The following is a 25619-nucleotide window of genomic DNA, read 5'->3' on the forward strand; positions in this document are numbered from 1 at the left end:
ACTTCCAAATCTCATTTCTTAACCTCCTGGCAGGGCTGTGCATGAAGCTGGTCCTGCTGCTGTGGGCAGATCATCAGTGGCTTATGGTTAGGATAATCCCAATCTTCCTCTTTTCTGAGAAAGAAATTAAAACCTGATTCAAATGAGACTGGTTGAAATTTCCTCTTATTTCATCTTATGCAGGAAAGGGTAGGAGACACCCAAGTGAGATCACAAAGAACATAGTCTGGTCATGGAGACTTCAATTCAAGGAAACCAAGAAAAACTTGTGCCCTGGCACTAAAAGCCTCACATTTTCAAAGTTCATGAGATATTTTTTCTCCCTAATATTTAGCTCTGTTTGGTCTCTGGTTTGTTTGGTTTTTTTTTTCAGGGATATTGATGATTCATACCTATAAGTCTTTATCTTCAACGGCAAACTCTTGAACACACTTTTTTAAGGGAAAAAACCCAAACAACTGAATAGTCTGCTACTAAATATTATGAGATCTACAAAAGCTGTTCTTTCCCAGCCATGAAGAGATTACAAGGAAACTGAAAATGTCAGTCACTGAAACAGAAGTTTTACATAAGAACATTCAGCTTTGAAGTTCCCAGAATCCACAGTAAAATTGCCAGGTGACCTGGCAGAAACAACAACACACCTGCAATGAAAATAGTTCAGAGTTGCAGAAAGAAAATACTGTGGACAGAGTGTTATCTAAATCCAGCAAAACATGGCAGCAATGGCTGTAACAGGCACCACTAACATAATGAACTCCTTGACATCAAAATCCTGCCCCTCATTTCCCTCTGTTGAGCCAGAGAAAAGCAGGAGGAAAGATGTAAATGTGCCTTTTCCAAACACTCAGGAACTTTCAGACTCTCTGGGTTTTAAACCTTTAAAACCTGGGTTTTAAAGTTGCAGGACCTGCAACTTCCACACAGATCCCACAGACCTCATTGTACATGTGAGGATGGTTCTTGAGCTGGGGGATGCATCAAGCAGAAAGCTCCTTAAATGAGCAGTGGGCAGCAGCCACAGCTAATGCCCAGGTTATTAGCTGGGTGGAAGGACGTTTGGATTTCCTCACATATGGATCTGCTAACACGTGCACCAGAAAACAGGCACTATCAGTGCAAAACATAAGGCTGATTGTAAGCGCTCCCTGGAGGACACACTTCCCAAGACCCTGCTAAATTGGACTGGCAGCTCATGAAACGTGCAGCACTGATCCAGCATGTAACTGTAAACTATAGGAAATCATACCCATATATTTGGCCTTCAGACATGAGCGCAGAAATTGCCTGTTTTGGCATCACGAGCCTGTGGATCCACTTGAATCAAACCCAGACCTCTAGCAAAGGGCTGTGAGAATGCAAAGATCTGTTCTCCATTGTCAAATGATAACACAAGAAGGGCAAAACTCTAATTTTCCTTTATGGCAGATTTCTTGACAGACTTTCGCCCTGAGTACAACCACTGTGGACAGGCCACACAGTTTAATTTCCCCATAAATAACATTTGCAACCTCTGTCACTCTGCTTATCTCAACCACACATCAGCTTTTGCCCTGGTCTGCTGCTGTAATTTATTGGTAATGTGTCACTATCAACTACTACAGGACTTAAAGTCTTGATGGCTAAAAACCCAACTCTGCAAAGGATCCAGCAAAACCTGCAGGTTGTCATTTTTGCCCATTTCCACACACATAGACCTCAAATTATAAACCACATTTATAAAGCCTGTGTTAGCATGAAATGTCTTGCAGCTCCCTGTCAAAGGCAGAGGGGGACTGTTATGAATTCCCTCACTTCCACAACTCACATGCCAGCTCAAGCACATGCCAAGAACTTTGTAAAACTTGACATGCTGCCTTACTCAGTTGTGGGGGAAGAGAAGGCATCCTGGAAGCACCTTTTGTATCATCTCCTCATGATGGATTTCTAGATCAAAACACTGGAAATGCTTCAGGTATTGTTCCCAGATGGATGAAAAGAGAACTTTGTGTCTGATCAAGATGAGAAGAGCTAAAGATTTTAGTCTGAATTTTTAAGACAAAAATCACAGAATCAATAAAGTTGGGAAACACCTCTGAGATCATCGAGTCCAACCTATGACCAAACACCACCTTGTCAACCAGACCATGGCACTGAGTGACACATCCAGCCTTTCCTTGAACACCTCCAGGGATGGTGACTCCACCACCTCCCCGGGCAGTCCATTCCAATGTTTAATCACCCTCCACAAATAAGACACTCTGTAGCAAAAACACATGAATAAATCTATCCCCAGCAGTAAATCTATTAGAAGAATTCTGAGCGTATGAAGAGGGAGCCAGGAACTTCCAGCCCTTTTTTTTCTGAATCAAACAGCACAGATTTCTTCAGGCAAACTGGGAGAAACACACTCTGATGTGTCTGACAGAGGCATTTTACTCTGTGTTTGGAAGTTTATCATGACCGATCAATTCTGGAAGAATTAGTGAGCGCGTTCTGGGTTTTGGCACGGACACAGTCGTGGTAAAAATGCTGGAGGCAAAAGGGAAGTGATTTTCATAATGCTGTGAACTGTTGCCATCAATCCTTACCCAAAACATTTCTTCTACTCACTCTAGTGCAGTGCTGTTCTGTAGGAGTTTTCCCCTCACCTTCTGCCCTTTGTCTCAGGAAAGCTCTCGACCTCACTCGTGCTCTGGTTGTGGAGATTCAAGGCAAGGACCAAAATCTTTGGGAGTTCAATCTTTCTATGGACTTCAAAGAGCTTGGGATGTGTAACTCAGTCCAGACAGAAAGCATAACATACATTTGGAACAAAACTATGTACACAAAAATAGGAAAGACTGAATGACTGTGAAGGAACACAGGGAGATGGGCAAGCCTGATATGAATTGTGAAGGACATTCAAATACCTATTTTCAGGGTCTAAACTTGGTGCCCTGAATCCTAGTGGAAGATCTGACCTTTTCTCCTGCAATTATAAAAACTTTAAGATGTAATTCTCTCACTCAAGCCTATGCTGTGTGTCTATACCTGCGGTGAGCAGATGGCACAACTCGTTCCCTAAGGAACTAACTGAGCAACAACTGCAAATAGCCAGTGCTTATCCTCAGCTCTCAGGGCAATAACAGTGACACTACACATTTCAGGAGGGATCAGCACAAAGGCAAAATAAACCCCCTTAACCAGAAATGCCAAGCCCAAACATATTCAGGTGTTTTGAATAACAGAAGTAATTAACTCTCAGTATTTCTCGGGCGTGCCTATGTTTGCCTCCCGTTGTGTTTCCTGGGATTGAAGACAGGAATAGAGCATCACCAAGCTTGTGGAAATCAGGAGATCACAGAAAAATGCAGTTTTGTAACTGTTCTCAACCCGTTGTGCAAACCTCAGCAATTCAGATATTTGGAAATATTTCCATTCTCTCTGACGCTCACGTGAAGCAAATCAAGCTCTGCCCTTTTCAATGTCTACCCACATTCTCTAAACGAGTGTAGCATATTTCCTTATTTACTTACAATTTTTCACCAGTTAATCTCTCTCTGACTCAGTTTTAAATAAACAAAACAAATTAATTAATTAAGGAAACACAAAACAACTTAAGGCAAAGCTTTTCAAAGTGTAAGGGGGATTTTGATACCCACGCTCTACAGCCAGTCAGTGGGTCTTGGCTTGGGAATTTAATTCCCTTTTATGCCTTTGGAAGGTGAACAAAAATGTGTAGGTGATTACAGTGATGGGTCTTTTAATTGATATCATCTGGATTTTATGATATTTAATCAATGTCTGAGTTCTGACTGCAAAGGAAGCTTAAATTGACATCCTCACTCCACTCTGCTCATTGCTCACTAGCCTGTCTTCTTTGATGCATGAATATAATTTGCAAGTCTGACAAGGCCACCAGTCTCATTACATCATATCATGGAAATTAGAAATGAATCAATAAACAGAGAGGCAAACTCCTGATCAGCTTCTTCCTTCCACACAATGTGGAATTCTTCATATTTTACCCCTGTTCCCACATCTGATCAAACTGAAATGTCTTCAGGGTCAGGAATGTCTCCGATTCCTTTTGGAAAAAGCTGGCATTTTGTGTCTATGTGTCTTATCTTCATCCTTTGTACAATTTGTGCCGTTTAATGCCGAAGAAATAATTCAGCAACATGTTTCATGTGATGAGGCAGGTCCTTAAAGGAGGAGAAATGCTGGCATGGCCCAAGTAACAGATTAAATCCCCTTCTTCCAGTATAATTTCAACATGGAATTTTCCTGACATAAATCACACAGGTTGCTGTGTCTTTCCCCTGTTCCCCTCCACACCATGCTGCGTAGCTCTGTGTTTTGGTAAATCTCATCTATTAATAGTTGCCCTCTGTGGCTATTAAAAAAATACCTCAGTAGTCAAAAGCCAGCCCTTGCAAGGGAACAGCTGTGGATGCCTGAACACACGCAGGACCCGGCATCACACAAGCAAAGCCCTTTCTTGGCTCCAAGTCAGAGCAAACCGATTAAACACGGCCATAGTCAAGCTAATGGAAAAGGAGCCCCTTCCCTGCAACACAGGGAGAGAGAGGACGGCTCTTCCAGGCTGGAGAACATCAGGGTATTTCCATTTTCTCACTGACATTTTCTTTTTTTTCCTTTTTTAACTCAGCAAACCCCCCCCCCCGTGTCTTCCTCGCTTCACCCTTCTTGCCAAGTCCCAGTAAAATCTTGCACTTAAAGAAATAGGACGAAGACGTCATCGCAGTGAGTATCAAAGGTCACAGGGTAAATTTTAAGGTCTAGTCTACTTCTTTTTTTGTCTCTTTTGTTTGATGGATTTAACTGATTAAAGCGTTTCTGCTCTTCCTGTGCTTTCAGCAGCATCCTGGGTAACTCAGGGGAAATTCAAACCAACCAGCTGTGATCTGTATTACAAAGTCGAGGCTGGAAATACAACACAAGGATGTTGATGGGGCCATACTGGAAAGGGTGAAAGGAGAGGGATATTGAATCTTGGTAAAGTGGCAAAGCACTTTTATGTGCTGGAATGAGAAATATTCAGCTTAGCAGAGGATACGGGGAGTTCCTCATCCTCTCTAGTGCTGCAGGGTACCAGTCCCACCACAGAGCAGCTGGTTGGTGACAAAGTACCTGACTCCTGATGGCAGGAATCCTCCCTGGATTTCACTTTGAAATTTAATTAAAATTCTTGAAAATTCTCAAGGAACACTGAGAATTCCGGGATTTCCATGCAAAGTGTGCAATGCCACAGCCATCACAAGGATGAGCAGAGAAAGGGCACAGGATTCTCGAGTCCTCTGAAAGCCAGGCTTGGGATGTCCACTCTCCCAGCCCACCTGGGTTGAGGCTGCAGGAACCCAGAGACCCAGTGCCACGTAACTTCAGCACTTTTCAGATTTCCCAAGGGACATTTTGCTGAGATAAATCCTCCTTGCAAAGCTGATAGGACTGATTTGTAAAACGAAGAAAGTCTTGAGCTGGGAAAACTAACTACCACGGCTTCTCACTGAAGTCCTCAATTTATTGACACAACAAGGTTATAGCACGAGAAGCAAATTTATTCCGTATTATCTACTGGCAGTATAGCTCCAAAGATGCATTTTGAGGCAGGAGAAAGAATTTTATTCTCCAAAAGCCTTGTAATTCAACCCTGCTGAAGCTGCCCTCACACAAATCAGCGATGACACATCTTTTCAACATCTAGGGCCAAAATTATTTTTAAAAGCATTGCAGGTAATTGCCACTGCTCTCATTCCAAACCACTGCTGTTTCCACTATTTTACCATCACTGATGTAACCCAACAAGTGTCAACAGCAAACATGGGCTGCTTCTGCAATTACTGAATTAACGGAAATAATCCATTTCACAACAAACAGCTCACCCATGTCAATGGCCAGACCTTTAACTGCAATTTACAGGAGATGTTGTGTTTCCAAGGTTTGTTATAAGCTACACAAACATCTGGGTACCTTCTGAAATAACTGGTCTGCAGGGTGAGGATTTTATCGATCTTTTACACTGGGGTGGATTGGCCACATGAGTCTTTAAAACAACTGTGGAAAAAAAAATAATAATTGCTGAATCTAGTTCTCCTAAGGAATTTCAGAAAGACTCAATTAGGCCAAAACCTCTAATCTTGGTTTCAGTGGGGTCCCTTTTTTAGTAGGGGTCCTTCTAGCAGGGTCCCTCCTTTAAAAGAAAAAGGAAATTAAAAATTAAAAACAGCACTGGGGAAAAGCTAAACGCGTACTTCAAACTCACACATGCCAGGAAATTTAGAGTTAAAGGTGAAACTCCACCCTAAAGAGTTCCATACTGGAGATATTTCAGGGAACAAACGTAACGTGTTCTGAAATACAAAGACCCAGTAGGGTGCACTAGGTATGGAGTTTCAGCCTTCACTCCAAATTTCCTGGCTTTTTGGAGCTTTATTAGAGTTTCAAACCCCAAACATTTAAGTAGTCCAAGAAGTTTCCTCAGTGCAGCTCACCCCGATCCTCTTGGAAGCTGAGAGCAAACACACCGGTGGTGTAACCACCCATCCATTATTAATGAACCTGAAAACACTTTCCTGCAAATTTATGCTAATTTGGAGTGCTGAAATTATATGCAAACTAGGTAGTTTCACTTGAGTTACCCTGAGAAACTTCAAAATTGCAAATCTACTCCGAGCAAAAGAGAAGGACAGGATTTCATTGACCCCAGCAGAGCACGTGCTCCTAATCTTCCTCCACAGTATGTGGGTCCTGCAGTTCCCTGTCAGGCAGGGATGAAATCAAGCAAACACACAATTGCTTTTGACAGTAGTGGCTTATATTCCTGGTCTAAACACTCCACCACATTGTGGGATGGGGATATATCCATCTTCTGCATGAATCTGGAAGAAACACAGCTATGGCTATCAGCATCATTTTTACAGCACAGTTTTATGACCAAGTTGCAAACATTGAAGTGGTTCCAGCGTACCTCAGTAACCCTGACAGAGCTGTTTGAGGTTCTGCATCATTGCATCTCCTGAGAGCTCTGTGGAAATTACGATCATCCTTCTCAAATCGCCCACAAAGAAAGTTTTAGGACTATCTGATGATTTCAGTGGGTCTCTTGACACAAATCTCATGGAGAGGACATCACACATAATGTGAAATTGGCCTCAGCAGTTGCTCTGCACAAGAGTATCTTAGTGGTGGAGGAGGTGCAGAAGTGCTGGGACAGCTCCACATTGTCCTGATCCTGGAGTGTCTGAGGGACAACTGACTCGCTGCAGTTAAGAGAAGACAAACTGAGACATCTGCGTGGTTTCCCCACCTTGTTGGTCCTTGCTGGACAGCAAGACCACCCTCCTCCCTGTGAGGGTGGGGAGGCCCTGGTCCAGGTTGCCCAGAGAAGCTGTGGCTGCCCCATCCCTGAGAGTGTTCAAGGCCAGGTTGGATGGAGCCTTGAGAAACTCCTCATGGCAGGGGGGTTGTAAATAGATGATTTTTAAGGTCCCTTCCAACACAATCCATTCTGTAATTCTATGACTATTATCTGTTTCTTCTGTTCAAAACTTGCATCTCTTTTCCCAGACTTTCAATCACATCTGCTGAACCTGCAGACAAGTCCTCTGTGGCATAAAGGTATTTTTCTACACAAAAAATATAAACTACTTACAGAAACCATTATTTTCCTGAATAATCACACTTTTGGGTTGGCTCTCCCCCACCATTAGGTTCACAGATATCAGGCAAAGGCAGAGCTGCTAGGCCAGTCTTTAAACCTCTGCTTATATTGACATTTTCAGATTAGAATATATAAAGAAAATTCACCTTATCCTTCTCACCCCTTTCTCCTGAACCCTGAAAACCCACTATGTGAAGGCACCAGTAATGCTGAGGGTTTGGAGTGTGGCTGCACAGAGCAAACTCCCCCAGGACACAGCACAAGCCAGCATCATCCCTTCTGAAAGGTTTCTATCCATTTCCACTGGCAGCAATAGTAAAGGGATCATTAGGAGGGAAAAAAACCCAACAAACAATTGAAGTACAGTTTGCCCAAGTCCAGCAATCCATGTGAGAGGCAAAGTCAAAAGCATCCTGTTCATAGATGCTGTAAATTCAGTATGGTGGTGGTGGCTGCTCTGTTTTTCCCCAAAGGGCAGCTATTGCTTGCTAGAATTGGACTTCAATGCCTATCAGGAAAGAAGACTGAAAGACAGAATGGGAATTGCAAGTGTAAGTATTGCACCTGGTTAAGCTTGCCACAGAAATTCACTGTGCATCTCCCTCGGTGTGAAGGGGGCAACCTCCTGAATTTACAGGAGGTTTCAGCTTCCTTTAATTAAAAATGCAAAGGTCACCTCACAACCACAAGTGAAGAGAGGTTATACACAAATGGATGTGGCAGAAAAACAGGGTGATTAATGCAAGGCCCCACAGCACTTGAAGGAGGCATGTGGGACGTGATCAAGCTGTGGGGCTGTGTGAGAGACAGTACAACTTGAATTGATTAATAAAGAGAATAAACCAGCCTGTACACACTGCTGCATTGCAGAACATGGGAGGGGATGAGCTCCACTTTGTTTCCTTAAGCAGAGGCTGGTAAGGGGTTGCTGGAGAGCATCCATGGGGCAGCTGGTCCTGGAGGGTGCAGTGCTGCCCAGCAGTGAGGGACAAATTCAGTCCCTGCCACATCTGCAGACTCTGCACTTGTCAATCTTCCACGTGGGGTTCCAGAGCCAAATGGGTCTGCATTAGCACTGGAGAGTATTATAATACTTTAATCTGTTGTCTCCCACAAGGATTCTTAATGATCTCTGACAGTTTACTCCATAGATTTTACAGGCTCCCTTCATCCCAAGCATCCTGCAGTTCGACCAGACAGTGATCTTTTTCCATAATGGATAATGTCCATGAAAGAAACCATAAGTTCTATGAGTCTTGGGGAAAAAATGTGTTGTGAAAAAATCTGTTGGAAAAGATGACTGTGGGTCAGGCTAAATGGAGCAAACTCCTACTGCTTCTAGGGTGTGCAATCGTATAGAAATAGTTTCTTTAGCACTGAAGTCCTGTCTGTATCAGAATTCAATACTAGACTTATAAATGTCAGTTGCCTGCATGGGAACAGATGCAACTCCTCCCAGCTGATTAACATCCCTGACATCTGGAACAGAGGACAGAATAAACAGAGAGAACAGAGGATTTCCTGTTGGGACTCGGCTTTTGGGTGACAACTACCAAGATACCGCAACTCTGTCCTTGACAGCATTACTCTTCACCTTCTAAACAGCCCTGGTAATTAAAGAACTGGACATTTAACACTGAATCCCTAGACAAAACCTCAGGTATTTGCTCTATGTCTGTCTGATACCTGTGTGAATGCAGCAGTCCTTGATGTCAAGAGTTGCACAATGGTCTCTTCGAGGCAGGGGATTAAGTTCTCAAGCTCCCGGAACTGAAGAGCTTTGATGAATTTCTTCTGTTCTTTTTAGTGTTTAGGATTAAGTGGAAATTAGTCCTTTATTAGGAATCAAGGAGTATTTCTTACAACTCTAGCTCCTGGAAAAGGGCATTCAGTGTGCCCCCCTCCTCCAGGGCAAGTTGACCATATTTTTCGAGTAAGCCTCATGAAGAGATTTCCAGCAGAAGAGAAGGAAAAAGAAGTAAGAGGCTGATCTAATAGTCCATAGAAGAGCCCTGGAGAGCAGCCACAGCTCAGTTACCTGTTCAAGGCTGCCCTGAGCTGTGGATTAGCCACCACCTCCTCCTTCTAATGCTGCTGCTGGAGCCCACATGCCACAGCACGGTGTGTTCTTCATGCACGGCTCTGACACACCCCTTCCTGCTCAGAACCACTATGGAAATTCCTACAAATTGTTCAAATGTCTATTCAGAGCCTAATTTACATATGACTGCAATGTGCAAGCTGATGTGATGCAACCTGAGCTTTGCTGAACTGCCCAAAACAAGTGTTGGAAAAGGCCACAGAAGAGGGTGAGGTCAGTGAGACACTGGACTTCAGCTCTTGGAGGACTGGAACTAGATGATCTTTTGGGTCCCTTCTATCCAAACCATTCTGATTCCTTGGTTTGGTGTCACCCTGAGTTTGCAGGCAGGTGCTTCAGATAGACCAGAACTTGTACAGCTCATCCCTGCCCTTGATTTAGGCAGAGCTGAAGGGCTGTGGGAGCCTTCAGGGTACACATGTGGATGTTGAGAAAGACTGTGCCCGGGTCAGTTATTCTGAGGGGATTTCCAGCAAGTATTCAGTAGGCTGTATGAATCCAGGGAGCTTTTACTGCTTCAGGAATTTCATCAGCATTCTCCTAAGCAGGCACCAAGGGGAATGCTCCCTTATCTGTCCTTGCAATCCTGTGGTGAAGCCTGATGTGCAAACCCAATATTACATAAAAGGAATGGCTCAGTTAACCATAGGATGGTGCAAGAACTCACCACATCAAGTGGCATTTACTGAGCATGATTTCCTATGACCCCTTGCTGTTCGTTTCAAGTTTTTTGGAAAGCAGCCCTGGTAGGTGTCATGAGCTCAAAGCCTTCCCTCTTTTGTAACCAGCAATATACCAAATAACACAAGGAATGTGTCTTTTTGGCAAGTGTGTCTGTCCTTGCTCCTTCCCTTTGTATTGGGCCAGACTGTATGATCTTAGCATGTTTTAATTTCCCAGAATTGCAGAGAAGTGGAACAGTATTTGTAAGTCTTCTGCTGGGACAAAATACATTTTGTCCCTCCCTCATAAAATTAATAAAAAGAAGCGAGGCAGATATTCTTGGATAAAGCCTGCTGTGTGGCTAATGATAACCAGTCCTTTGTTTTTTCCCTGCAGGCTATTAAAACAGAGGAGAGATGATTTGGTTGGTACCACAATGTTTATGGTTTTTCTGTTGAGCAGCTCCAGGAGCAGAGCTCCCAGTCTCAGTGTTGTCCTTCTGGAAAATTTAAATGTACTTAAACCTCTATGCACCAACATCCCCACTATCTGGCTATGGCACAGAACATGAGGTTTTTGGAGGCAAATATTTTTGGAGAGGTGCCACAAAGAGAAGCTGGAAACACAAAAAACCCAACCAGCTCTGCTGCTGGGATCAGCTTTAAAGTCACCACAGTTGTACCACAACAGTGACTGAAGTACTATCAAAGTACCTGAGCTCTCTTTGTCCAACGTGCCAAAAGGATCACAAGAAACTTGTAACACAGATCAGAGGTGTCTTGGAATTGTTCCAGTGGTATCTCTTAGTCAGAAAGCATGGACAGGCCCTATCAAGGCTAATGGCAACTTTGTCCCAGGATGGAGCTTGGAACTGAGACAGTCAGAAGAAGGAAAGTGGCTGGAAACAGATACATCATCTTTTGGGGATGAAGAGGCACTGAGGAGGGTTCCTGTTTATAACAGCATCAATCAAGCATTAGCACTTTTTCGTTGGTTCCAAAGGACAAAAGCACTTTGGGAATAAACTGTGCCTGGTGAACAGCTGGCTACAACTGCTGACACTGAGGGTGTGGAAGGAACAAACCCAGCAGTGCCTGAAGGCTCCCCCAGTACCAGGGACGGCTCTGAAGAGCCTTTACAGCACAGAGTTCAGGAAACTCTTTATTGGTACCATTTAATATTTCTTTCCTGCCTTTCCTCACCAGAATGAAGGATCTTTTCCCTTTCTTCTGCTATTGTTAGACTGAACTTTGGCAGAGGAAATACCTGGAATTAGACGCGAGTTCTCTGTGGCTGTGGAGATGTCTTCAGTGCTGTGGTGCAAGGCCTGCACCAGAGGGGACTGAGGACTCTGTGCCAATGACAGTGATGACAAGAGGGACTGGTGAGGCAAAATGGGCCCAGATGGTGCAGACCGGATTTTGACTTAGTCACTAATTGACAAGGAAATCTCTCTCTCAGGGGGTGATGCTGATGGCAATCCCAAAGCCAAACATAGGGTTTGAATCTTCACCCTTGTAGTCAGTGAAGGCTTTGCTGCCAAAGTCACTGCCCTAAATCTGTATTTGTTGACTTAAATACCCAAAGCAGTGTCACCCAGCCTTACAGACCTGATTGGTAGGTCCACAGGCCCAAATGCTCTATTTTACCATTCTGAGAGCAAACAGCCATCACAGAGGTGGGTTTGAGCTCAGCCCAAGCACATTGGCCACCAAAAAAAGGCTCAGAGAGATGAAATACTTTCCACTGCCCTCCATGGTGTCATTGTCAGTGATCAAAGCTGCATTACAATGTCTGTGCAAAGGCAAATCAATGAAATCTGACTGCTGCAATAAGATCTTTGGAGCATCTATGGATCTTCTCAGGTCCTACCATATGGAATAGGACCTTCAGGCCTCCCTCATTATTTCAAGGCAAGAAGAGTTTTTTTCTCAAGTCAAAATGAACATGTAGAAGATCTACGAGCTCAAGGCCATGAGATGCAAACCCCCCAGACAAGCTCAGCAAGGTGATTGTCTCCAAAAGGAACCTAAAACTGTATGAAAAGCAACTAGGTGGTGTTAAGGTAACCTCAGATTTTGGAACTCATTTTCTTACTTGGGCTTGTGCAAGCACAGTCTGTTCAGCAAAAAAGCTTCATTTGAAATAGAAACCTCTCTGTACATCAGAATAACATTGAGACACAGTTTTAGATCTGTTAACTATAATTTACAAGGCTTTTCTTGTTTCATTTTACATGGGTATTATGCTGGTCACAGTACAAGTGATAAAAGGGTACTATCAAATTAAAAATAATGTATTTTCCTAAAAATTGTCCTAGTTGTTATAACTAACACCTCGAGTTCTCAGAACTACGGTGTTAAAACAATCCAATTTGCATTATGCCTTTGATGATATTTGCTTGGTTGTGTTCCTCTCCAGTTGAACAGTATTAAAAGATTTGTATTTTTCCTTTCAATATTTTCAAGCATTAATATTTGAAGTATCTCCTCATCTGAGCTTTATTCATTGGTAACTGACTGAAGTCAAGCTGAGTTAGAAGGATTTTTTAAAAAACAACCTCACTGTAGCTAAAAAAAAACACGGAAAGGAAGCTTTTCTTTGCAGCTTAATTATGTGTATTTAAAGCTCCAGTAGAGCTGATAATGTTGTTTAAAAACTTCTCTTTACTAAGGAAGCTATAAATATAGTCTGAAATGCTGTAATGGAAGGGACTCCAGAACAGCTCATACTTTCCTTATTAACCTGAACTTTAGTGTTGATAACATTGTGTGTTCTGACCATTTAGAGGTTCCCCTTTATTACTTCATGAACTGCCCTAAAAAAACTATGATATGGAATACAGACAACAGAATTTCAGCTTTAACCTCCATCTTTTCTGTGTTTATGTTTTTAACTCCTTCAAAGGTAACACTTTATTACTTAAACACATAAATTTATCTGAAGATGACCAAAATCTGGAGTAAAGTAGGCACGTGGAACTCAAATGACACAAGTTATTCAAGGATGCCACTCTTCAAACTAAAACATAAGGAGGCCTTGGCTGAGGAGCTCAGGATTTTATCAACTCACATCCACCCACAGAAAGTTGTCCTGGCACTTGCAATGAAGGTGCATCACCCCTGTTTTCATATATAAGTAAAAGGGGGCACAGAAGAGTTCCAGTGCCCACCCAATGTGTGCAACAGCACTGCCAGGAACCTGGAAGCACCTCCCTCCTCAGAACCTACAGACTCAGCTGCCCCTGCAAGCAGTGCTTACAGAAAGCTGTACACAGAGCATGAAGAGATAGAATTACCTACCTACCTTCAAAGTCCTCCAGAATTTAAGTCTACCTAAGAGTATTCCTTAGGGAGGAATACTCCCTAAGGGGAGGGCTCCTCCCTCTCCAAATACACATGAGCTTTCCATGACATCCAATCCCCACTCCTAAGAGTCTGTGGTTAAAATAAACTTCACAGTGCTACAATATACTGCTCATAGCCAAAAACCAACGGGTCTCCCAAAGCTGGCTGCTTCAGTCACAGATTCATGGAATATTCTGACTTGGAAAGGACCCACAAGGATCATCGAGTCCAGCCCTTAAGTGAACGGCCCATACAGGGAATTGAACCCACGACCTTGGTTGGCATTATTAGCACCAAGTTTTAACCAACTGAGCTGATTTCACAGTCTTTAGCACAGAATTTCTTTAGATGCTGCTTAGACCATTACTGAGATTGCATTTGGATAACTGTAATGTGAGCCAAACGCTAAGAAAAAAAATAAAATCATTACAAACTCCAAAAACCCATAACAGCAGCAACACAAGGGTTCAACAAGCCAGCAGGCTGATCAATGCCGAGACAGACATTCATCAATATGACCACAAAGAAAGCTTGTTTAAGAAATTGCCTACCTGTAAGGAGAATATGGGTCAAAGCAGGTCTTGGTGACTTCTGTTATCTCCGGGTTACAGCACTCCCCCCCATCGAAGTTGTACCTCTCGTAATTACAATCCATGTCACACACCCCGTTCTGCTTCTTCTTGTTGAAGAGCGTGTGCCGCACGTGCCTGCAGTCCCCTCCGTCGTAGCCAGTCAAGGTGTGGTTGCACTCAGGGTCACAGTTCTCATCCCCGATCTTGCTGATGTCGCAGTTGGCCAGGATGAGCCGGTGCCGAAGCGAAGAGTTCATCACCTCCAGCACCTCCAGCTCCCAGGTGATGTTGTAGCGGCTGAACGCCTCGTTCAGGTGCTGGTGCTGGAAGTCGATCTGCTGCTGGCTGACGGTGGGGTTCTGGTGTTTGTCGTCGTAGAGGTTCACCACGCGGTACCGCACGATTTTGTTGCGGCGGAACCGGGGCAGCTCGTTGTAGCTGGCGATGACGTCGGTGTTGTCGCAGACCGTCTGCCCGCAGAGAGGAGGGTCCAGGCTGGTGTCCAGCAAGTAGCCGTGGTGGTAGCTGAACTTGAGCTTGGGACTGCTACCATCCTTCATGGGAGACCAGGTGCTTTTCACATTCAGTAAACTGTCTTGAAGGACTAGCTGAGGTAGGGGCGTGTCTTGCCTGTGAACCGCCTGGTCCATGTCCAACAAGATCTCCTTTTGAGACCGGGCTGTCCTCCAGAGGCTGAAGTGCTCCACGTATCCCCGATAGTTCTGGTTCAGGGCGTTCCCCCCGAGCATGAGCACCTTGCACTTCACGGTCAGGGGGCTGAAGATGCTGCCCACCTGCTCTCCGCTCGTGGCCACCTGGGCGCCGTTCACGTAGAGCCTCATCAGGTGCCCGTCGTAGGTGGCAGCCAGGTGCACCCACTGGTTGGGGAGGTAGCTGCGGTGTGCCGCGATGGTGGTCACTTTGCGGGCACGGTCCGTCTTCAGGGAGAAGAAGTAACGGGGGTCTCTGTTCCCCTGGTCACTGACGGTGTTAATCCCCAGGACCCATCCTCGGTCGCGGGAGGTGTAAGAACATTTGTCATACAGTCCTGCGCGCCCCCCCAAAAAAAAAAGAAAGATGAATAAATAAGGATGACAGAGCGAAGGCGTTTAGTCTTTAAATTGTATAAATATATCTCTCTAAATGTATATACACACACTCACCTACATCTGTTAGACAGTTGGTGCACTAGAAAGACTTTAAATCATCTGGTGCACGATTGTGGGAGGTCATGTTAAGCCTTCCTATTAAAGGTCAAGATTTGCCAGCGAAGTGTAGAAATGGGATTCCCCTTTCCTGACCAAAGCCCAAAACTCCTCTGCAAATTCCTCTCAGGAAGATGTTGGACTGTGCATTTGGTTCTTACCTTCCCTCAAAGCCATACATCAGTGGCTGAAAACAACGACAAGCAATCCCTTGACAAGCAATCCCTGCTGATGTCACTCATACTTTATACTCATAACCCTGTATCTAACAAGGTCCAGAGGAGAAATAAGTATAAAATCCAAATACTGCACACTTTGAGAAACACTGAGCAGCTGCAATAATCTTGATGGGTTCAAGCAGAGAAATCCTACAGAGAGTGAATGGGATGTGTTCAGGTTACCTTCAAAGCCCTACCCAACAAAACCAGTAAGGAAATGGCATACACTGGTAGGCTGGATGTGCAGAAGAGGGTATACACCACACTGGGAAAGGGCAAAAAACATGCACAGATGGACAGACACATTCAGAAAGATTCCTGCTCCCTCACATGCACAGCTTCCTATCAACTCAATGCACACATGGAATGTACTCTAATGATTTTTCCCATAGGCCCAGAGTAGTTGTGGCTGCCCCATTCCTGGAAGTGTTCAAGGCCAGACTGGATGGAGCTCTGAGCGACCCAATCTACTGGAAGGTGTCTCTGCCTATGGTAGAAGGGTTGGAACAAGATGGTCTTTAAGGTCCTTTCCAACCCCAAACATTCTATGATTCTATAGACAAAGTGTGGATCCACACTCAAAGTGCTCTCAACCAGTCTTCAGACAGCTCCAAGAGATGGGAAGAGCCCTCTACTTCTCAGTTTAGGACATGAGGCTCAGCAAGTTACATTCCCATCTTTTGGTTCTCCACGGCCAAGGGCTGCAGGGACACCCCTCAACCGATAACTTCATCGTTGGAGCTTTCAGCACCAAACGGCCTCTCTGCTATCAGCACACAGAAAACAATCCTTCCCCCAAGCCTCCCCTTCCAAAAGCCTAAAGGAAAATCATAAATCTCTGACAGTTCAGTCCTCGCGAAAAGACTAAATATCCCCTTACCTCACCCCTGCACCCTAACCCTCCCCACACTACAACCAAATAACATCTTCTGCTTCTGACGAAGTTGCTCAACGGCCATCTGTTAACAATCACTCATTAGCAGTGCAGTCTTGTCTAGTATCAACAGAGCAAAGGTTACAGGAGCATTCACTGTATTTTTCCTCCCCTCTCCCAGCACCCACCTTCCCCCCTTCTCCTCACACCCTTCCCCTCTCCTCCTCCTCCTCCTCCCTCCCCTGTAAAAAAACCTCTTCTGATGGGAAAGTTAAAAACATTTTAAGCGGGCCTTTTTTTCTGCATGCTGGTATTTTGCTAGGGACTCTGAGCTCCCCCTTTTCCTGTTTCCTTTGGAAGAGAGATCCCAGGGTTCGGAAGGTAATGTGTTTATTCATCTGTAGGGCGCACTCAGTTCAAAACCTTTTCAAGACCAGCTTCTGGTTTATACTTCTACTTCAGATCACGAGAAAGAAGAGGAGGAGAACCAGGGAAGGAAAAAAACAAATGTGCTAAAAAAAAATGACATTTGCTGGGATGGATATTTAACCAAGAAACTCGTGATATTATGAGAACCAAAGCTACCAATAACCTTCTGGAGTCTATTTTTTAAGTGTTTTCAAATTTTTCTTTATGGAATAAATACTTTCACAAAGCATTCATTTTCAGATGTATGAGAGCCCATAAAAGTCTGTATTTTTATGAATCTCAAATGAAGGTATTGTCCAACGATAGTGGGTGGATAATACTGCAATGAATAAGAAGACAGCTGGCAAGACAAGTCCCTCTCCCAAATAAGTCATAAAAATCTCAACTTATTACAATAAGACCATTAGAGCTGGTCGGGCGTTTTGTAAGAGAGTTTTTTGCCTGACAAGATGTGCCAAAATGGTGAGAGCAGCAAAAGTGATACAGAAATTTGGTCTGAGAAGCTGCTTGTCTTCAGCATGGCCAGGGGAACCTCAGGGACTCCCTTGGCTGTTTTGACTGAAGCACAGAAGGTCAACTTGTCCCAACCATCTCCTGCCACCTTTGCCACCCAGAATCCAAATCCTCCAGGCCTGTGCACCACAGGGCAGCTTCACACACAGAAGCTGCTCCACCTGTTTCTTCAGGCATCCAAGATCCCCATGGCTGGACAGACATCTGGAAGTCCTGGAACAGATCTCCAGCTCCAGGGAAGTCCACTATACAGCCTATTAGGGTCAACATTCTTTGCTCTTTGCACTGACCGGGGCTTAAAAATGTTCCCCCAAAGAACCAATAAATTATTATGGACTGGAAATTCAGTTTCCCAGCCAGCATTAAAGAACATCTTCCTCTCTCTGAAGTGCTGCATGATGCTGGTGATTGACCTTGGAACAGATGGAGCTGCTGGAGGAATACTACAGAATAGTAGCAATCCTCCCTTGCCTTTGAGCCTTTAAACCCTGATGTGATGCAACGTGTCTTGAGTTTGGCTCAAACAGCTGCCATCAATTCAAGATTTACAGGGAGCCAAAGGAGGGCAGAAAAAGAAAAAAAACAGTGACAATAGGGACACCGCTGAACATGCCAGTATGAAAGCTGCTGAACTAAAACACTCTACTATTCCAGTTCCTTGCATTTTCTAGTTTAGGGCAAAGGTCATTACTGAATCCATATGCCACGTACAGTATTCTTTTCTCAAACTTTTACTATTGCAGACATCCAACTCCTGATGAAAAGATGGATTGAACACAATCCTTTCAGCAGCAAGAGTTGTTTTATTCTTAAGAGAAAGGAAAAAAAAAAGAGTAAGAAAAGGGATAAGAAAACCACACTGTCTTGTGCTGGGATAAGAAACCCAACTCCCTTGCAAGTTGTATCCATTTTTTATGACCCTCTTTTGCTTGAATGCTGTACCTACTTTCCCAATCCTTCACTTTACTTTTGGCTTTAGACTAAGGATCCTCCGGCTAAGGGAGTGTCACTTTTCCGTTTTGTCCCCAGCACAATGAAACTAATTTCAGCTGGGACTTTGGATGTCATAATAAAGGAATTTATTACTTCTTCTATGACAACTAATAAGGGCAAAGCCATTGGAAGAGGGACATGTGAAATAATTGCCAGAACTTCTGAAAACTGAATAATTTGATGTTTTCACAATTTATTTCAATTTAGTAAAAGGTTCCATAGCCGTGAGTTATTCCTCAGACATAATTAAGAACATTTTAAACAAGAAGAGGCCTCTTTTACCCCAAACAAGGCTGGTTTTGAGCAAAATCACCCCACACAATGCTTGACACTCCGAACTTCAAGTCAGCTGTGACCACAACCAACACTTACATGAAAAACATACAGAGTTTAGATTCTCATTTATACTGAGAATTCTTTACAATAATGCGGTAGAGGACATTTTTAGCTACTTAATATCCCTTTACAAACCAAGAGAGGCGTAAAGAGGCCTCATGGTAAATGAGACTCAAGCCAATGACTGGAAAACCACAATTTGGCGAATGTGCCTGATGTTTCCGAGCCAAGAAATGGTGCGAAATAAATCTGATGTTTGTTTTCCCCACAGCAATTAGATTAAAAAAATATGTACAAGTTTCATACAGCAGCAAACAGTTTTCTTCACTTCTGCTTGCCCTGAGTTGCTAGAAAGGGATGGAGCTACAGCTAAGCAGAACACTGACAGCCCTTCTGACTCCTTAGTCTGAGTGGTTTGTTCCTTGTAAAGCTCTTGCTCCTGAAGCCCAAGGGATTGAAGTGGAATTTTATGTTTTATTTTAAAAAAAAGAAGAGGTGCTGGTTCAGCTTCCCAGTAATAGGCACTGGTATCTTCCCTTCTCCACAAAGGAGTGAGTCACTGTTCAGAGGACTCTGGAGAAGTGCATGATCAGAGGAAGATGCCACATTCCATTATGCTTGGCCAGAGACAGACTTCAGTGGCCCACGAGGCTCCTTCCAGTCCCCTGATGTTTGTCCCTTATAGGAAAAGTAAATTCCTAGGCATCAAAAGAGAGGGGAAAGCTGGAAAAATCAACTCCAGTGGCCCACAGCCAAAAGCCAAACATGGAAAATGAGAAATACAGACTCTCTTTTTTTTCTTTTTACAAGTCAAAAGTAGTTCTCTGGCTACTGACCCACAATGGCTTCACCATCTCTATGACTGTCCATGTGACCTCTTCCAGGAGTCTGTAACCAACGTCAGCATTTATAAGCTACTTTGTTTTCAGGACTTTTCTGGGGATTTAAGTGGAGTTACATCCTCAGGTGGGCCCTGTGCACGGGACAGGGTTTGGAAGCACGAACAGAACGTGGAGCATCAGCTGCTGAACGTCTGGAAGGCAGTCCTGGGTGAGGACAGCAGGCATTGTAAGTGAGATGGGAGCAGCCACAGGGGAATGGGAGCTGCTGGAGTCAGAAGTAGCAATCTGTGGGCAGAGTTTGACAGAAGAGAGGCCAGAGTAGCCCATGCAAGCTGCTGTAATCCACTTTAATGTTATAAATAACATACTCCAGGCCTCCCTCACTCACTTCAGAGCTGTTTCTTATGACTTGCTAACAGCAATCTTCCCAGCTATCAGCCCAGCCATAGAATTAATTAATTTAATTCTTTATGCAGAAAAAGTTTCCTCACTTTGCTGAGCAATGGGAAGTGAAAGAAAACAAACAAACAAACAAACAAAAAAGGCAAAATTAGGGAAAAAAAAAAAAAAAGCCTTGTTATGCTTTCATTTCCAGGAGGTAGAGGTGGGGGAAGGGGAAGAGGGAGGTCAGTTTGACTTTGAACACATCAGGTGTGCTGTGGAACCCGTCACAGCCCTGCAAGGCAGGACGGAAAACAGTGCCCTGCACTTCTGAAAGTTGGCCGTGCCTGTTTTGCTGGGAGACTCCAACCAGAGGTGACAGGACTCAGTTATGAAAGGGGAATTTAGGTCAACAATCAAAGCTGCAGTCAGGGGGCCCAAGAACAGGGAGCTAAAGGTTGGGGCTGTTTTTTTCTTTAGCATGCTTTAATCGTTTAGTATCAAAGCACAGACGAACGCTTGAAAGAGCAAATATTCTACAGGAACCTATAGAAAGCTTTTATCTGTCCAGAGGAAAATAATTAAAACCGACAGATTTGGGTTAAGTATCCCCATGTTCCATGCAATTGGATAAGTCAGTGAAGATCCACTGGAGCAGTTCTTGAGTTCTGCACTGGATATTTCATGGTGTGACGTTGAACCCAATATAGTTTTACAAAGGGGAGAAATCATCTCTCCTTTCCTTTGCCGTGCTTCCCCCAGCCCCCACTTCCTTCCACAAGAGTTAAATAATTCAAAGTCCAGAGTACTTAAGGCAACATCCCTGTCTATACCATTTCCAACACAGCCAAGAGGCCTCCTGAGGTCACCCCCTGAGACAAGGAGTGGCTCAAGCAAAACCACCTGAGACTTGCTCAGGTGGCAATGTGCTACTTAAGGAGCAAAAAGGGGATGTTTGCTGCTGCTATCAGTCGAGCTGAATTCACACCAGATATTATCATTTACAACCTGTGCAATAGGATTCAGATCTCAGGCAGAAGGACAAGATCTTCATCATGTAGCAATATAGAATCTAATACAGCTATGCCTAATTAATGTTGAGAATTTGGCCCCAGGCTCTTTAATATCAAAATCTTTATATCGGTGCAATTCAGCATTAAATTAAGCATATATTCCGTACTGTTTCTCAAACTCCCAGTCCCTCATATGCTCAGTGAAACACCTTGAAGCCTGAAAAGAGGGAGCTGAGAATGGCTATAACAGCAAGACATGAATTTATAGCGGCTGGTTAGTTATGAACATTACATAAATCCTTCCCTTTTGATAACAAAATTCATGTAGGCTGCAAGAGAGCAGCCACTGGCATGGACAATCATATTAGAGACACTTCACTGAGCCTATTGTGAGAGTAGACCCGCTAACAGTATATAAGAGCTTTCTGCAAATACATCTGGTAGGCTGGGCTTAGTGAGAAATTCCGAGATCGGGAGGATTTTGAAGTGTAAGTGAACACAGGATGCTCTGTAGCCACATGGCAGAGAGGAGTGAGCTGCAGTCCTTGTGGTGTTATAACAGGGGCATCCTCAGACCGGGTGTTGCTGCTGCAAAGTTCCTCCATCTACAGTATCAGCGTAAACAAGGGCTGTTGGGAAGGCTGGATTCTGATCTAGGTCTCCTCAAGCATTTCATAAGAAAGCTGCAGAACCAGTGGAGGCTGGGTCTTGGTGAACAAGCTTTTCTAATAACCAGGTTTGGGTGGGCTTTTAGATGGATAAAAAACACATATCCTTTGTAAGGGGCAAACTTCAGCCCCTGCTATAAAGCCTGAGATCATGGGAACATTCCAGGGAAAAAGGGTAAGGACTTCCTAACATCTAGAAAACAATTTATTTCTCCTACCTTGTTCTTGGAAACAACTGAATATTTTTGGTTGAAGACTGAAAAACCAGTATGTGTTCATGTTGTTACAGATGCTTGTAACACACACACAGGGACAGGATGAGGACAGCAGAGGCAGACTTTGGGTATTTCTTAACCTAAAATCAAACTGTGCATGTTCCACCAGAGAATCCCTGGTGTCTTTCATAAACATGGGAGACTTTGCATCCAACTTGCTTCCAAACAAAAATTCAGATTGTTGGCTGCCAGTTTTAGACACTCCAGTGTGACCCACCGGTAATAAAGCAGAGTTGAGTGTTTATGAAAACCCTTCAAATAAAAGGAGTGGAAAGCCCTCAACAAGTTTGTTGGTTTGGCTGAAAGGGATCTTAACACATCTCTGAACTCCCAAGCTTATCTCTGCTCACTGCTCAGCACAACCAGGTTACGAATTAACCATCCCATTGTACCTGAGGCAGCTGATTCACCCTCAGGGAAATCCGGCATTAGCACCAATTCTCACGTGAAGAGCAGGTGTTGCAAAACACATGGATTCACATCAGGGGGAGTGCATGGAAACCATCCCTCTTTCACAGACCCAGGACTGGAAGAACACACAAACCTCCAAAAAAGGACTTTTAAGACAACACAGCACAAGGGTCACTGTACTCACAGGGATGAACATACCCAGGAATGTTTGGTGGAACACAAGTCACCTCTGCTTCCACAAATCTCTTCCTCCCTGCACTATTTGCCAAATACTGATTAGCTATCAAAGCTCTACAGAGAATTTACCCTTGCTCACACTGAGTGGCTTTCCTGCCTTTTGTAAGAGTTAATGCTTGGGAGCAACCACAGAGTATCTTCTGTGGAAGGAACAGACACCTGAGTACCATAACTTCCAGGCAATCTAAACGATAAAGTGATATTTCTGGGCTCCTTTCAGAAAACAGCAGAGAGAATTGATCATAAACTGGGTCAAGATAGGTCAGCATACCTCAGAGCAGATCAGATGGCCAGAGCATCCCAGGAGGAAATATTCTCCTGGAAGGATTATTAGGGACACATCTGTGCCATCAGATGACCGTGCACAATACCCATCAGCTCCCTGGGAGTTCAATATGGCATTTCCTTTCAAAATGTGCTTTGTGTCTGACAAGCACTGCAAGTCAATCAGCTGTGGCAGCAGCCAAGCCTGGAGTCGTGCTGGAAAAACGCCCGACACGCTGCCCTCGACGGCCGGAATCACAGGGCTGGGAGAAGGGCAGGTCTGCACACGAGATTGCTCGTGGTGCTGATCAAAACACACAGCCAGGATTGAAAGGGGGGGGGACAACAACACAGCTTGTTTTGCTTTTTAAAATTCCCTTGTCTCTGACCTTTACAGCAGCTTTAGGGCAGCGCTGGAACCAGCTGAGCAGTTAGTACTCCCAGCTGCAACCAGAAGAGCTTTTACACCATTGCACAATGCCTGTGTGTTTGCAGGGGGGAGGTAAGGGCTGGAGAACAAAGAGGGAAATCTAGTGGCACCTAAATCAAGCATTATGATCAGTGAGGGAGTGGGAAGAGAACCTGGGGAGCGGGGACAACCTTACAACCTTTCCAGGATCAGACAGATGGCCAACATCCACATTATTACAGAAACAAAACAAAAACAAAAAAATTCCATGAATGCAAACTAGGGCACCCTGCGAGGAGACTGTAAAAATCACATCATGATAGCTTAGACTTGTCTTTGTAATTGAGGGGCATTTCCACATGAAACAGTTCTAGTTATTTAATTGGATTTTGAGAACATTCTTGGGCAGACACTTTGTGAGTGCAAAACTGAGCGGTTCCAGTGCATTTACACTGATTTATACCTTGCAAGGGCTTTGTCCCTGTGAAAATTAAATATCTTATTGTAAAAATACCTCAGATCTTATCCAGACCCAAATGTCTGGTTGCATCTGGCTTTCCCATATGACTGCATCTTTCCTGTACTAATAGAAACAACTGAGGCATTTATCAGCCTTCAAAGAAGCTTCTCTGCTACAATACACAGAGGAGGCTGCAACAGCAGAGGGGAGAAGGGAGCTGATTGTGCCTGTTTTCTGCTGTTGCTTTCCAAAGGGATCAGGGCCTTCACTAATCATGACTATTTCATGCCTCAAATTCCCTGCTCCATGCTTGCACACAAGCTCCAAACCCATACACAAAACCACAGAGATATTTCTGCTTTCTAGGAAACGTTCTGCTGAAAAAAAAAAAAACCCTGTCTCTCTACCATGATATAACTATTGCAGTATGCATTCCAGGTAGGCTGGAGTCACCACATACTAACCTAAATATATAATTTTAGAGCTCTATTTTTCTGCTCAGTTTGAATCCAATTTCATTTGTTTTGGTATGATTTTCCTCCTGGAAATACCTGAGCCTGTGCTTCTGCTCTACGAATATCAAGCGATCACTTGATCTGTGAGCACAAATAAACAGACATCTAAAAGGAAAATTCTCACACAGATACCCAGGATGTCTTAGAAGTGCACAGAAACAAATTCACACCTATTAAACTGAAGGCTGGAGCTGAAAATTCAGCCCTTTAGTTCTCAGAGGACAAGATGGGACAGCGATGGGCAAACCTCCAAAAGGTCATAATTCTGCTTCTCTTTCCATAAGCGTTGCCAAAGCCAAATCCTTCTCGAAAGTAATTGACCTTCTCAAGTCTGCAGAACTGGGAGAAAAATGTAAAAGAAACAAGCTACCTTGGAAGATTTTTGGCAATTCTTGTATTTAGCTGAGCAGCAGGAAATATCGTATGTCCAACCTTTCTTATGTTATTTCAACCCTTCCACTTCTGGTTAAATTTGGAACGAGAGCAATGAGAACTAACAAATAGCATGTACATGCACTGTTTTCTCTGTGCAGGGGCCTATATATACATGTGCACATGGGTTTGAGGGAGCAGACTGGGGCATTTGGCTTAAATCTGAATTTTGAGGAACAGTCACCAGCTGGGATGGGCTCAAATGAAATTAAATCCTGTCTCAGAACGCTAATTACCTTTGATATGTCTTTGGTCTGTATTTTATATTTGCAGCTCAGCTATGGGTCATTCCAGCACCCAGCCTACATGCCCTTCTGGATTGTTGTTCTGCCCTGAGACTGAGACACAGACCACCCAGCAAGGAGATGACAAGCAAGAGTCACCCTGGGCTTATTCTCCATTTTCTCATTCACTTCTTTGTTTTCAAGGGCTGTCTGCTGTGTTGGCTTCTCAGACCTGATGCTGTCAATGCTCCACCTTCCAGAGGGAAACCTTGATTTTGCTCCCCAAAGTTTGCATTCTGGAGGTAAATTCTTGGCATCGTTGAGGGCAACAGTAAAATTCCCACTGCCTTCAATAAGAAAAGATTTCAATCTTGGTTTTCGGGTGGTTTTCAGACTAGTGCACTGGGTTGTTTCAAAGGGGAAAAGTCAAGTCATTGCTCAGCACATCATTCTGGTTAAAGGTGACAATATCTAAACAGAACTAACAGAACTGACACGTGGAACAGCCTCAAAATTCAACCACAGTGACGCTGAGGAAACTCTACAATGAGCTGGAAATATTGTGGTGATTAAAAATGTCCTGACAATATCA

General features: G+C 43.9%; 1 protein-coding gene across 2 annotated transcripts in view; it reads right to left on the minus strand.

Annotated features, from left to right (window-relative positions):
• Positions 1 to 25619, minus strand: part of PAPPA (pappalysin 1) — a 181723-nt gene that overhangs the window by 139755 nt on the left and 16349 nt on the right. For both annotated transcript variants that reach the window (XM_032708046.1, XM_032708045.1), the window contains exon 2: positions 14308 to 15376. In XM_032708046.1, the coding sequence (XP_032563937.1) occupies positions 14308 to 15376 (1069 nt within the window). The remainder of the gene's footprint in view (positions 1 to 14307; positions 15377 to 25619) is intronic.

Source organism: Chiroxiphia lanceolata, chromosome 21 (assembly GCF_009829145.1).
Source record: "Chiroxiphia lanceolata isolate bChiLan1 chromosome 21, bChiLan1.pri, whole genome shotgun sequence".
Classification (NCBI taxonomy): domain Eukaryota; kingdom Metazoa; phylum Chordata; class Aves; order Passeriformes; family Pipridae; genus Chiroxiphia; species Chiroxiphia lanceolata.